At 45.4% G+C, this 14,975-nt stretch overlaps 1 protein-coding gene across 2 annotated transcripts in view; it reads right to left on the bottom strand.

Annotated features, from left to right (window-relative positions):
- LOC135556569 (sodium- and chloride-dependent GABA transporter 2-like) overlaps positions 1–14,975 on the bottom strand; it is a 72,493-nt gene that overhangs the window by 36,545 nt on the left and 20,973 nt on the right. For both annotated transcript variants that reach the window (XM_064989874.1, XM_064989875.1), the window contains exons 2-6: positions 7,134–7,334; positions 5,646–5,780; positions 1,660–1,800; positions 1,111–1,195; positions 656–788 (exon numbers count right to left, since the gene is read on the bottom strand). In XM_064989874.1, the coding sequence (XP_064845946.1) occupies positions 656–788; positions 1,111–1,195; positions 1,660–1,800; positions 5,646–5,780; positions 7,134–7,334 (695 nt within the window). The remainder of the gene's footprint in view (positions 1–655; positions 789–1,110; positions 1,196–1,659; positions 1,801–5,645; positions 5,781–7,133; positions 7,335–14,975) is intronic.

Here is a 14,975-nt window from a genome sequence, read left to right as displayed (position 1 = left end):
CCTGAAATGTGGCAAAAGGTCGCAAAGTTCAAGGGGGCCGAATACTTTTGCAAGGCACTGTACCTGGAACCAAAAAGGGTTCTCCTATGGGGACAGCCAAATACCTATTTTGGAACCCTTTTTTCTAAGAGTGTAGTCATCTCAGCTACTGTATCATGTTATCTGCCAGACTTCAACAGGACCACATACCTAGAGTACTTGGCTGTCCAAAGGTGTTAAGCAACGTTGAGAAATGTGTATAAATACTTAGAATATGTCCTGAACAAGTGATCAGACCAGGAGCAACTCTTGGTCCTATTCATTGCCAGAGACTATGGTATTGACTTTTTCAAATGTAAGAGCCTTTCCGGTACCTTTCTATATACCGGTGCTGTTAAGTGGAATAAACTACCACAACAACTTAAAGCTATACCGACCAAAACCTATTTTTAAACGTATGTCAAAAGCTTTCTGATGACTGAACGGTAGAACCATTTTCATGTCTGTTTCTATATAATTTATTGCACCATGCACTTTAAGGGACCACGATAGAAATAAATCATTGTATTTCTTAAACTGCCAAATAAAATCACTCAATCAATCAGGATAGGGCTCAGAGGTTCGTCCTGGTCAGGAACTGTATTAGGGAGGCTCACAGAGACAGAATGTAGAGTACCTTGCCAGTGGACTTGACTCCCTTCCAGATACAGAAGTAAACCAGTATCCAGGCTATGGCCAGACACAGAACCAGGTCCCAGTTGAGAGATCCTATATTGTCTATGCCAGAGGAGATACGCAGAACCCTCCGCCTACAAGATCCCAAACACACAAGGGAACAGATAACGTGAGATAACTATAAGTGCATACATGTGTGATTGCTATTTACAGATAACCAAACATGATTAGTAAGCTCTGAAATTACAGAGCAAACATGTACATTATGGAGGTATCTGTAAGGACACCACAGCCCTTAAAATCACCCATAAAGAAGACTATCTTCAAGCCATCGTGTTTTTGTATTCAGCAGTGCAACACCAGTTGGCAAGACAACGGCCAGTTGGCTGAGGAATAAACAGTAGGCCACCCAGGCTCCTTAAGGAGATGGAGAAACAATAGACTCTTAGTACTTACTCCCAGAACTCAATGACAGGAGACGTGGCGTTCAGACGTGGCTGATTGAACGAGTCATTCCTCCTCTGGAACTCCATGCAAGAATCTTGAGAACAGAAATACACAACAAGTTTGCACAAGCTCAGTGAGGACACCAGCTATATGGTTTCTCTTGGGAACCCAACCATATTCTAACGTTAGGTAAGACTTACACAGGACACCACCAACTGCTGATGTAAAAAGGTTTTTATAAATACATTTGATTAATAATTGAGTGTAGTCCTGTATGTTTCTGCTCAACCTCTCTCTGTATTTAGTGGCATACTGGAGTTTTCCCCATTCGATCGTGTCTCGAGGGCAGAAACAATGTGAATGTTTAGGCAATAAATACGATTGGTTCAGTTAAAGTAATCTCAATTGGTTAGGGTTAGGGGTTGGGTAACATTTGAACCAGCAACATTTCCATGGAGCCATTTCCTCCAACCAATCATATTCCTTCTGCCCTTGAGGAAGAGCTTTGACAAGATTGAATGAGGAAAACGTCCACTGAGCCTAGGGTGGATCTCTGACCTGTGTTCCATGTGTTGTTGCATGAGGCCCAGGGCAGGTCCCAGGTGAAGGAGTAGGACAGGTAGAAGATGGCCCAGGCCAGGACGATGATGTAATAGAAGTTCAACAGAGCCACGATGACTTGTGTGGCATAGCCCACTCCTGCAGCGGGGACCAAGGACAAGTGGAGCATTGTGGTTGGCTATGACAATGCCTTTCAATGTTGAATACAACAACACGCATGAAAACCATGTCTTCATTCACATTTGCCGACTCCACCATTTCCCATCCGGTAGCCTCTCTGGCTCCTGTGTGAATGTCTACAGTTATATAGTCCTTATTAGTGGCCAATTGAATGATGAAAGCATTGGAAGTGTGCCAGTGTCAGGCATGCCAACCATTACATCAACCCCCTCCTACTACATACTGGCAGACAAGCATGCACAAACACACACGCACTAAGCAAAACGTTCTCAAAATGTCTTATTCAATTCCGTTATGCAGACAAATAGTAGACATGGCTGTAGATAGAGGTAAAATCCACAAAAAAATTATATTTTGGTATTTTTTTATAATTAGTCCTCCTTTTTACGCCGACAGAGATGGCCGCCTCGCTTCGCGTTCCTAGGAAACTATGCATTTTTCTTTTTTTTACGTGTTATTTCTTACATTAGTACCCCAGGTCATCTTAGGTTTCATTACATACAGCCGAGAAGAACTACTGTATATAAGATCAGCGTCAACTCACCATCAGTACGACTAAGAATATGTTTTTCGCGACAAGGATCCTGTGTTCTGCCTTACAAACAGGACAAGGAATGGATCGCATGCAGCGACCCAAAAAAACAACTCCAAAAAAGAGGGAAACGTGGAGGTCTTCTGGTCAGACTACGGAGACGGGCACATCGTGCCCCACTTCCTAGCATTCTTCTTGCCAATGTCCAGTCTCTTGACAACAAGGTTGATGAAATCCGAGCAAGGGTAGCATTCCAGAGGGACATCAGAGACTGTAACGTTCTGTGCTTCACGGAAACATGGCTCACTGGAGAGACGCTATCCGAAGCGGTGCAGCCAACGGGTTTCTCCACGCATGGCGCCGACAGAAACAAACACCTTTCTGGTAAGAAGAGGGGTGGGGGTGTATGCCTTGTGACTAACGAGGCATGGTGCGATGAAAGAAACATACAGGAACTCAAATCCTTCTGTTCACCTGATTTAGAATTCCTCACAATCAAATGTAGACCGCATTATCTACCAAGAGAATTCTCTTCGATTATAATCACAGCCGTATATATCCCCCCCCCTCCAAGCAGACACATCGATGGCTCTGAACGAACTTTATTTAACTCTTTGCAAACTGGAAACCATTTATCCGGAGGCTGCACTCATTGTTGTTGGGGATTTTAACAAGGCTAATCTGAAAACAAGACTCCCTAAATTTTATCAGCATATCGATTGCGCAACCAGGGGCGGAAAACCTTGGATCACTGTTACTCTAACTTCCGCGACGCATATAAGGCCCTGCCCCGCCCCCCTTTCGGAAAAGCTGACCACGACTCCATTTTGCTGATACCTGCCTACAGACAAAAGCTAAAAAAAGAAGCTCCCACGCTGAGGTCTGTCCAACGCTGGTCCGACCAAGCTGACTCCACACTCCAAGACTGCTTCCATCACGTGGACTGGGACATGTTTCGTATTGCGTCAAATAACAACATTGACGAATACGCTGATTCGGTGTGCGAGTTCATTAGAACGTGCGTTGAAGATGTCATTCCCATAGCAACGATTAAAATATTCCCTAACCAGAAACCTTGGATTGATGGCAGCATTCACGTGAAACTGAAAGCGCGAACCACTGCTTTCAATCAGGGCAAGGTGTCTGGTAACATGACTGAATACAAACAATGCAGCTATTCCCTCCGTAAGGCTATCAAACAAGCTAAGCGTCAGTACAGAGACAAAGTAGAATCCCAATTCAACGGCTCAGACACAAGAGGCATGTGGCAGGGTCTACAGTCAATCACGGACTACAGGAAGAAATCCAGCCCAGTCACGGACCAGGATGTCTTGCTCCCAGGCAGACTAAATAACTTTTTTGCCCGCTTTGAGGACAATACAGTGCCACTGACACTGCCTGCAACGGAAAAATGCGGTCTTTCCTTCACTGCAGCCGAGGTGAGTAAAACATTTAAACGTGTTAACCCTCGCAAGGCTGCAGGCCCAGACGGCATCCCCAGCCGCGCCCTCAGAGCATGCGCAGACCAGCTGGCTGGTGTGTTTACGGACATATTCAATCAATCCCTATACCAGTCTGCTGTTCCCACATGCTTCAAGAGGGCCACCATTGTTCCTGTTCCCAAGAAAGCTAAGGTAACTGAGCTAAACAACTACCGCCCCGTAGCACTCACTTCCGTCATCATGAAGTGCTTTGAGAGACTAGTCAAGGACCATATCACCTCCACCCTACCTGACACCCTAGACCCACTCCAATTTGCTTACCGATCAAATAGGTCCACAGACGATGCAATCTCAACCACACTGCACACTGCCCTAACCCATCTGGACAAGAGGAATGCCTATGTGAGAATGCTGTTCATCGACTACAGCTCGGCATTCAACACCATAGTACCCTCCAAGCTCGTCATCAAGCTCGAGACCCTGGGTCTCGACCCCGCCCTGTGCAACTGGGTACTGGACTTCCTGACGGGCCGCCCCCAGGTGGTGAGGGTAGGTAACAACATCTCCTCCCCGCTGATCCTCAACACTGGGGCCCCACAAGGGTGCGTTCTGAGCCCTCTCCTGTACTCCATGTTCACCCACGACTCACACAGACAGCATCGTGAAGAAGGCACAGCAGCGCCTCTTCAACCTCAGGAGGCTGAAGAAATTCGGCTTGTCACCAAAAGCACTCACAAACTTCTACAGATGCACAATTGAGAGCATCCTGGCGGGCTGTATCACCGCCTGGTACGGCAACTGCTCCGCCCTCAACCATAAGGCTCTCCAGAGGGTAGTGAGGTCTGCACAACGCATCACCGGGGGCAAGCTACCTGCCCTCCAGGACACCTACACCACCTGACGTTACAGGAAAGCCATAAAGATCATCAAGGACATCAACCACCTGAGCCACTGCCTGTTCACCCCGCTATCATCCAGAAGGCGAGGTCAGTACAGGTGCATCAAAGCTGGGACCGAGAGACTGAAAAACAGCTTCTATCTCAAGGCCATCAGACTGTTAAACAGCCACCACTAACATTGAGTGGCTGCTGCCAACACACTGACACTGACTCAACTCCAGCCACTTTAATAATGGGAATTGATGGGAAATGATGTAAATATATCACTAGCCACTTTAAACAATGCTACCTTATATAATGTTACTTACCCTACATTATTCATCTCATATGCATACGTATATACTGTACTCTATATCATCGACTGCATCCTTATGTAATACATGTATCACTAGCCACTTTAACTATGCCACTTTGTTTACATACTCATCTCACATGTATATACTGTACTCGATACCATCTACTGTATCTTGCCTATGCTGCTCTGTACCATCACTCATTCATATATCCTTATGTACATATTCTTTATCCCCTTACACTGTGTATAAGACAGTAGTTTAGGAATTGTTAGTTAGATTACTTGTTGGTTATTACTGCATTGTTGGAACTAGAAGCACAAGCATTTCGCTACACTTGCATTAACATCTGCTAACCATGTGTATGTGACAAATAAAATTTGATTTGATTTGATATAGTCCCAAAATTTTTTGCCCTTTCAAGAAGCAACGTGATCGTTTTTGAGCGGATTTTTCCCTTTAATCCTGTCCTTGAAACACATTCAAATGCAGTGCAGTAAAAAAAATATAGTTCTGACAAAATGTTTTGTAACTGTAATTTAACCAAAAAGCCAGCAGTTTCACAGGAACATCCAAATGATCAAATCCGTGAAGAAAGGCATTGCTTCATAGACCGTAGACATTATTGGAGGATCACCTTCAAACAGTGGAGTGATCTTCCTCCAACAGGTGACACCTCCCTCGCTGGTGTACTGTCCTAGAGCTGTCTCCAGGAAGAATACTGGGATCCCACACGTGAAGAGGAAGATCAGGTAGGGGATGAAGAAGGCACCTGTTGGGAGGAGAAGGGGAGAGGAGAGAAGTTATCAAGGTGTCGACTCGAGCACTAGAACACCATTTTGATATGAGGTCAGATGACATATGCAATCAACAAGGATGATGCTTTTTGAGGCAACATTTCAAGGTTGGATGTCCCAAAGGTACTCTAAAATGCTGTGCCTTAATTTGGCCAGTTTTAAAGTCCGCATCCCACGTTTCCTTTGCCAGATAGGATATCCACAGATCTTGCAGCACAACTTCCATTACAATTAATGGTGAAAGGAAGACCCCCATTTGGAGAACATTCTCCAGAAGAATGAGGAGTAACTTTGTGAACTGTTTGTATTAAGTTTATTTATTTTCCAAATGATTTGACAATGTTGATCAAATTACTGTCATTTGTATAATAATGTAAATCATTTGGACAATGTCGAGCTTGCTGTTACAATGCTATTACGATAACATTTTACCAAGATATGAGAAATGGGGGTTAGACATAATACATCAATTATTGTTTTCTGATAAAATGATACATTATCTTCACCCTAAAGTTCTACAGATATAAAAACAATGAAGTTTAAGAAACCCAGAACGACCTTTAAAAGACATCAGCCCTGTCATTCTGAAAAGCTGGTTTTAATTGGTACCTCCATAATATTGTGGGATACAATCCATTCCAAACAGGAGTGTGTTGTTTGCTACTGTTGTACTGCATGATTGATATGTTTTATGTGTCTGGGCTTAGCAGGCGGCACAGAAGCCCTTCATAACTGTTTCTAGCATTAAAACACAATGTACTCAAAGGCTCTAGTGTAATTTAAGTTCATAACAACAGGCTTTGGGTCAGTTAAAGGTAATATAGTAGGTACTCTGACATTTCTTTAATGATATGGATATGACATCAGTCACAGCTGTTCTGATCAATAGTACTGAAGGACAATTATGAACCGATATGAACAAAAGGATGTGACATGTTGTCATTGAGCACTGTGATGGTATCCCTTCCCTGCACTCAAATGACCTAGTGGCCTCATGGGTGGAATGATATTAATATTTTTCATAATTACATTATTAAAAAATATATACATTAAAAAAAAGGCCAAAAATCTGGTCTTACTATGTGAAACGGTTTTGTTATATTTCAGTCTTCAGTGATGTATATAAAGTGTAATATTGGGATGCAAACTCAACATCGAATACATTTCAACTCTATATCTGACATGGTACATGTGTCTTCTTTTCTTTTAGCCCATAACCATGTGTGTGAGGTGTATACTTTTGTTTCAAAATATATGTGTTTAAGACGACCAAGAAACACTCTGAGTGACCTAGATTTAGCCCAATGCAGTAAAAGGTTAACACCTACCGCCTCCGTTCTTGTAGCACAGGTAAGGGAAGCGCCACACATTTCCCAGTCCTATGATCTCCCCGGCGACAGACAGGACAAACTCCACCTTGTTTCCCCACTGACCCCTCTCCTTCATCTTCTCATCGCTCTGTGGCACAATGTCCAGGGGCCGACTGTGGTCGTTGGAGGGGTCCATCTTGGGCAGGCTCTCCATGTCGCCTGAAGAAGCAACACATTAGAGTGAGTGGAGGAGAGATGAGACACTAGGAGGGAGAGTAACACTACCTTACATAATTATATAGGCTAACCCCACAGCCTACAGTCTTGTATTTACTGTGTATTGGTATTGAGCAGGGAAGGGGTTTCTCCTGTAGTATCTGTATACCTTTATCACACCACTCCCAGATCAACTGGCTCATCTTAAAGCAAACACAGCTTTACAGTCCTTAAGTCTCCCTAGGGACTATCTCCTGGAAATGAACAATGGGAGGAGTGCAAGCCTCAGGGACATGGGGGTTATAGGGGCCCTTCAGTTGTGCATACATCCCCTTTGAGTGTTTGGAACAAAGGTCAAGCAGCAAGAGGTGTGAGAGAAGGAAGAATTTCAAGACATTCTGTAGTTCTCACACACAATTTACCGCAAGCAAGAAAGAGTCAAACATTGACAAAACATTAATAACACCTGCTCTTTCCATGACAGACTGACCAGGTGAATCCAGGTGAAAGCTATGATCCCTTATTGATGTCACTTGTTAAATCCACTTCAATCAGTGTAGATGAAGGGGAGGAAACAGGTTAAAGAAGAATTTTTAAGCCTTGAGACAGAATATTGAGACATGGATTGTGTATGTGTGCCATTCAGAGGGTTAATGGGCAAGACAAAAGATGTAAGTGTATGAACGGGATATGGAAGTAGGTGCAAGGTGCAATGGTTTGAGTGTGTCAAGAACTGCAACGCTGTCGGGTTTTTCACACTCAACAGTTTCCTGTGTGTATCAAGAATGGTCCAACATCCAAAGAACATGTAGCCAACTTGACACAACTGTGGGAAGCATTGGAGTCAACATGGCCAGCATCCTTGTGCAACTCAATATTAGGAAGGTGTTCTTAATGTTTTGTACACTCTGTCCCTCCCTGTCTAGAATGGGTCCAGTCACTGAAAATTGGGTCTTACGTGACGGCTTCTTTGAGCTTCACAACTCATGGCCGGACGGTGTTTAGGTCCAGCGATGCTGAAAGAGGAAACAGACAGCTCACTGACCGTGCTCACTGCTGTCATATCTCATTAACAAGGCCTCTCATCACCCTCCCCTCCCTCTCTGTTTCTTTCTCTTTCACTCCCTCTCTCCCTTTCTCTCTTCTTCCCTCTCGCTCTCTCTCTCTCTCTCCCTCACTCTATCTCTCTCTGACCCCCCTGTCTCCCTCTCTCAACTTGGTTAGTCCAGTAGCCCCTCCCGTCACAGATCAAACAAAACAAATTAATGTTCGGCCTGCGGGAGAGGACTGTTCCAAGAGTCCTCCCCCCCTTAACCCAAAACACCAGGGCCATTCTGACCTGGCTCTCCTGGGTCTAATAAGATGGCTGTTTTCTCGGCAGAGAGAGTTGAATTTATGTCTGCAACAATAGGAGAGATGGCAACTCCGCTGTGCCATAAGCTTTGGGAATGTGCTCTTAGCTCAGCCTATCACTGGCAGAGCAGGGCCGGGTGGATGGGATGGAGGGGAGAGATGAGCCAACATCTTCTGAGCCTGGGCCAAATTGTGGCCAGCGGTAAAAATAGAGCCCCTTGTTTTCAGAAGGTATTTGGTGGGAAAGAAGGCTTGGCATCATAAAGGACTGGAGCCTCTTATTGGCAAGGGGCTTCTTTGTGCTGCTGGGATGGCATAGAGAGGAGATCTCCAGGCTGCCAGGGAGCCTGATCACACTTTACCTTGGTTTTTCACAGGCTCAGTATGGGCCACGGGAGCAGCGTGACCCACAAGCCAAATTCCTTCACACTGAGACCTCTCCAGACTCCAGTCCAGGGGCACAGGCCCCAATTTTTTTTTTTACTAGGTGAGAATAAATATTTGCCTAATTTCTAGTAACAGGACAGCTGCTTTGCAGATAGGTGTTTATACAGAAGCTAGGGGGCTGTCTGAAATGAAGGCCAAGACTGAGGAGAACTGAGCATGCCAAGCCTCAAGCCAAGCATTCCCCTCTCTCATAAAGCCTCACGCAAAGCCACTGGGCCAGCATTCACCTCTCTCATAAAGTCTCAAGCCAAGCCACTGGGCCAGCATTCACCTCTCTCATAAAGTCTCAAGCCAAGCCACTGGGCCAGCATTCACCTCTCTCATAAAAGATTGCACTTCAACAGATTCACTGACTGACTACAGTGGGTAGCCTACTGGATATCACTCTCTCTGTCAGCCTACTGGATATCACGCTTCCTGTCAGCCTACTGGATATCACTCTCTCTGTCAGCCTACTGGATATCACTCTCTCTTTCAGCCTACTGGAATTAACTCTTTCTGTCAGCCTACTGGATATCACACTTTCTGTCAGCCTACTGGATATCACTTTCTCTGTCAGCCTACTGGATATCACTCTTTCTGTCAGCCTACTGGATATCACTCTTTCTGTCAGCCTACTGGATATCACACTTTCTGTCAGCCTACTGTATATCACTCTCTCTGTCAGCATACTGGATATCACATTTTCTGTCAGCCTACTGGATATCACTCTCTCTGTCAGCCTACTGGATTTCACTCTCTCTGTCATTCTACTGTATATCACTCTCTCTGTCATTCTACTGGATATCACTCTTTCAGTCAGCCTACTGGATATCACTCTTACTGGCAGCCTTCTGGGTAGAACTCTTTCTACTCTTTCTGTCTAACTGCTAGATATCACTCTTTCTGTCAGCCTAATGGATATCACTCTTTCTGTCTGACTACTGGATATCACTCTTTCAGTCAGCCTACTGGATATCACTCTTACTGGCAGCCTTCTGGGTAGAACTCTTTCTGTCTAACTGCTAGATATCACTCTTTCTGTCAGCCTAATGGATATCACTCTTTCTGTCTGACTACTGGATATCACTCTTTCTGTCAGCCTTCTGGATATCAATCTCTCTGTCAGCCCACTGGATATCACTCTTTCTGTAAGCCTACTGGATATCACTCTTTCTGTCATTCTACTGGATATCACTCTTTCTGTCAGACTACTGGATATCACTCTTTCTGTCAGCCTACTGGGTATCACTCTTTCTGTCAGCCTTCTGGATATCACTCTCTCTGTCAGCCCACTGGATATCACTCTTTCTGTAAGCCTACTGGATATCACTCTTTCTGTCATTCTACTGGATATCACTCTTTCTGTCAGACTACTGGATATCACTCTTTCTGTCAGCCTACTGGGTATCACTCTCTCTGTCAGCCTACTGGATATCACTCTTTCTGTCAGCCTACTGGATTTCACTCTCTATGTCAGCCTCCTGGATATCACTCTTTCTGTCTGACTACTGGATATCACTCTTTCTGTCAGCCTACTGGATATCACTCTTTCTGTCAGCCTACTGGATATCACTCTTTCTGTCAGCCTACTGGGTATCACTCTCTCTGTCAGCCTACTGGATATCACTCTTTCTGTCAGCCTTCTGGATATCACTCTCTCTGTCAGCCTACTGGATATCACTTGTTCTGTGAGCCTACTGGATATCACCTTTCTGTCAGCCTACTGGGTATCACTCTCTCTGCCAACCTACTGGATATCACTTTCTCTGTCAACCTACTGGATATCACTCTGTCAGCCTACTGGATATCACTCTTTCTGTCAGCCTACTGGATATCACTCTTTCTGTCAGCATACTGGATACCACTCTTTCTGTCAGCCTACTGTATATAAGATCAGCGTCAACTCACCATCAGTACGACCAAGAATATGTTTTTCGCGATGCGGATCAGGTGTTCTGCCTTACAAACAGGACAACAGAATGGATCGCATGCAGCGACCCAAAAAAACGACTCCGAAAAAGAGGGAAACGTGGCGGTCTTCTGGTCAGACTACGGAGACGGGCACATCGTGCCCCACTTCCTAGCATTCTTCTTGCCAATGTCCAGTCTCTTGACAACAAGGTTGATGAAATCCGAGCAAGGGTAGCATTCCAGAGGGACATCAGAGACTGTAACGTTCTGTGCTTCACGGAAACATGGCTCACTGGAGAGACGCTATCCGAAGCGGTGCAGCCAACGGGTTTCTCCACGCATCGCGCCGACAGAAACAAACACCTTTCTGGTAAGAAGAGGGGTGGGGATGTATGCCTTATGACTAACGAGGCATGGTGCGATGAAAGAAACATACAGGAACTCAAATCCTTCTGTTCACCTGATTTAGAATTCCTCACAATCAAATGTAGACCGCATTATCTACCAAGAGAATTCTCTTCGATTATAATCACAGCCGTATATATCCCCCCCCAAGCAGACACATCGATGGCTCTGAACGAACTTTATTTAACTCTTTGCAAACTGGAAACCATTTATCCGGAGGCTGCACTCATTGTTGTTGGGGATTTTAACAAGGCTAATCTGAAAACAAGACTCCCTAAATTTTATCAGCATATCGATTGCGCAACCAGGGGCGGAAAAACCTTGGATCACTGTTACTCTAACTTCCGCGACGCATATAAGGCCCTGCCCCGCCCCCCTTTCGGAAAAGCTGACCACGACTCCATTTTGCTGATACCTGCCTACAGACAAAAGCTAAAAAAGAAGCTCCCACGCTGAGGTCTGTCCAACGCTGGTCCGACCAAGCTGACTCCACACTCCAAGACTGCTTCCATCACGTGGACTGGGACATGTTTCGTATTGCGTCAAATAACAACATTGACGAATACGCTGATTCGGTGTGCGAGTTCATTAGAACGTGCGTTGAAGATGTCGTTCCCATAGCAACGATTAAAACATTCCCTAACCAGAAACCTTGGATTGATGGCAGCATTCGCGTGAAACTGAAAGCGCGAACCACTGCTTTCAATCAGGGCAAGGTGTCTGGTAACATGACTGAATACAAACAATGCAGCTATTCCCTCCGTAAGGCTATCAAACAAGCTAAGCGTCAGTACAGAGACAAAGTAGAATCCCAATTCAACGGCTCAGACACAAGAGGCATGTGGCAGGGTCTACAGTCAATCACGGACTACAGGAAGAAATCCAGCCCAGTCACGGACCAGGATGTCTTGCTCCCAGGCAGACTAAATAACTTTTTTGCCCGCTTTGAGGACAATACAGTGCCACTGCCACTGCCTGCAACGGAAAAATGCGGTCTCTCCTTCACTGCAGCCGAGGTGAGTAAAACATTTAAACGTGCTAACCCTCGCAAGGCTGCAGGCCCAGACGGCATCCCCAGCCGCGCCCTCAGAGCATGCGCAGACCAGCTGGCTGGTGTGTTTACGGACATATTCAATCAATCCCTATACCAGTCTGCTGTTCCCACATGCTTCAAGAGGGCCACCATTGTTCCTGTTCCCAAGAAAGCTAAGGTAACTGAGCTAAACAACTACTGCCCCGTAGCACTCACTTCCGTCATCATGAAGTGCTTTGAGAGACTAGTCAAGGACCATATCACCTCCACCCTACCTGACACCCTAGACCCACTCCAATTTGCTTACCGCTCAAATAGGTCCACAGACGATGCAATCTCAACCACACTGCACACTGCCCTAGCCCATCTGGACAAGAGGAATACCTATGTGAGAATGCTGTTCATCGACTACAGCTCGGCATTCAACACCATAGTACCCTCCAAGCTCGTCATCAAGCTCGAGACCCTGGGTCTCGACCCCGCCCTGTGCAACTGGGTACTGGACTTCCTGACGGGCCGCCCCCAGGTGGTGAGGGTAGGTAACAACATCTCCTCCCCGCTGATCCTCAACACTGGGGCCCCACAAGGGTGCGTTCTGAGCCCTCTCCTGTACTCCCTGTTCACCCACGACTGCGTTGCCACGCACGCCTCCAAGTCAATCATCAAGTCTGCGGACGACACAACAGTGGTAGGCTTGATTACCAACAACGACGAGACGGCCTACAGGGAGGAGGTGAGGGCCCTCGGAGTGTGGTGTCAGGAAAATAACCTCACACTCAACGTCAACAAAACTAAGGAGATGATTGTGGACTTCAGGAAACAGCAGAGGGAACACCCCCCTATCAACATCGATGGAACAGTAGAGGAGAGAGTAGCAAGTTTTAAGTTCCTCGGCATACACATCACAGACAAACTGAATTGGTCCACTCACACAGACAGCATCGTGAAGAAGGCGCAGCAGCGCCTCTTCAACCTCAGGAGGCTGAAGAAATTCGGCTTGTCACCAAAAGCACTCACAAACTTCTACAGATGCACAATCGAGAGCATCCTGGCGGGCTGTATCACCGCCTGGTACGGCAACTGCTCCGCCCTCAACCGTAAGGCTCTCCAGAGGGTAGTGAGGTCTGCACAACGCATCACCGGGGGCAAGCTACCTGCCCTCCAGGACACCTACACCACCTGACGTTACAGGAAAACCATAAAGATCATCAAGGACATCAACCACCTGAGCCACTGCCTGTTCACCCCGCTATCATCCAGAAGGCGAGGTCAGTACAGGTGCATCAAAGCTGGGACCAAGAGACTGAAAAACAGCTTCTATCTCAAGGCCATCAGACTGTTAAACAGCCACCACTAACATTGAGTGGCTGCTGCCAACACACTGACACTGACTCAACTCCAGCCACTTTAATAATGGGAATTGATGGGAAATGATGTAAATATATCACTAGCCACTTTAAACAATGCTACCTTATATAATGTTACTTACCCTACATTATTCATCTCATATGCATACGTATATACTGTACTCTATATCATCGACTGCATCCTTATGTAATACATGTATCACTAGCCACTTTAACTATGCCACTTTGTTTACATACTCATCTCACATGTATATACTGTACTCGATACCATCTACTGTATCTTGCCTATGCTGCTCTGTACCATCACTCATTCATATATCCTTATGTACATATTCTTTATCCCCTTACACTGTGTAAGACAGTAGTTTAGGAATTGTTAGTTAGATTACTTGTTGGTTATTACTGCATTGTCGGAACTAGAAGCACAAGCATTTCGCTACACTCGCATTAACATCTGCTAACCATGTGTATGTGACAAATAAAATTTGATTTACATTTACATTTAAGTCATTTAGCAGACGCTCTTATCCAGAGCGACTTACAAATTGGTGAATTCACCTTCTGACATCTGACATGATTTGATTTGATACTGGGTATCACTCTTTCTGTCAGCCTACTGGATATCACTCTTTCTGTCAGCCTACTGGATATCACTCTGTCAGCCTACTGGATATCACTCTCTATGTCAGCCTACTGGATATCACTCTTTCTGTCAGCCTACTGGATATCACTCTGTCAGCCTACTGGATATCACTCTTTCTGTCAGCATACTGGATACCACTCTTTCTGTCAGCCTGCTGGGTATCACTTTCTCTGTCAACCTACTGGATATCACTCTTTCTGTCAGCCTACTGGATATCACTCTTTCTGTCAGCATACTGGATACCACTCTTTCTGTCAGCCTAATGGGTATCACTCTTTCTGTCAGCCTACTGGATATCACTCTTTCTGTCAGCCTACTGGATATCACTCTTTCTGTCAGCCTTCTGGGTAGCACTCTTTCTGTCAGCCTACTGGATATCACTCTTACTGGCAGCCTTCTGGGTAGCACTCTTTCTACTCTTTCTGTCTAACTACTAGATATCACTCTTTCTGTCAGCCTAATGGATATCACTCTTTCTGTCAGCCTACTGGATATCACTCTTT

This window comes from Oncorhynchus masou, chromosome 15 (assembly GCF_036934945.1).
Source record: "Oncorhynchus masou masou isolate Uvic2021 chromosome 15, UVic_Omas_1.1, whole genome shotgun sequence".
Lineage (NCBI taxonomy): Eukaryota > Metazoa > Chordata > Actinopteri > Salmoniformes > Salmonidae > Oncorhynchus > Oncorhynchus masou.
The sequence above is the reverse complement of the archived record's forward strand: the minus strand, read 5'-3'. Positions and strand labels throughout refer to the sequence as shown.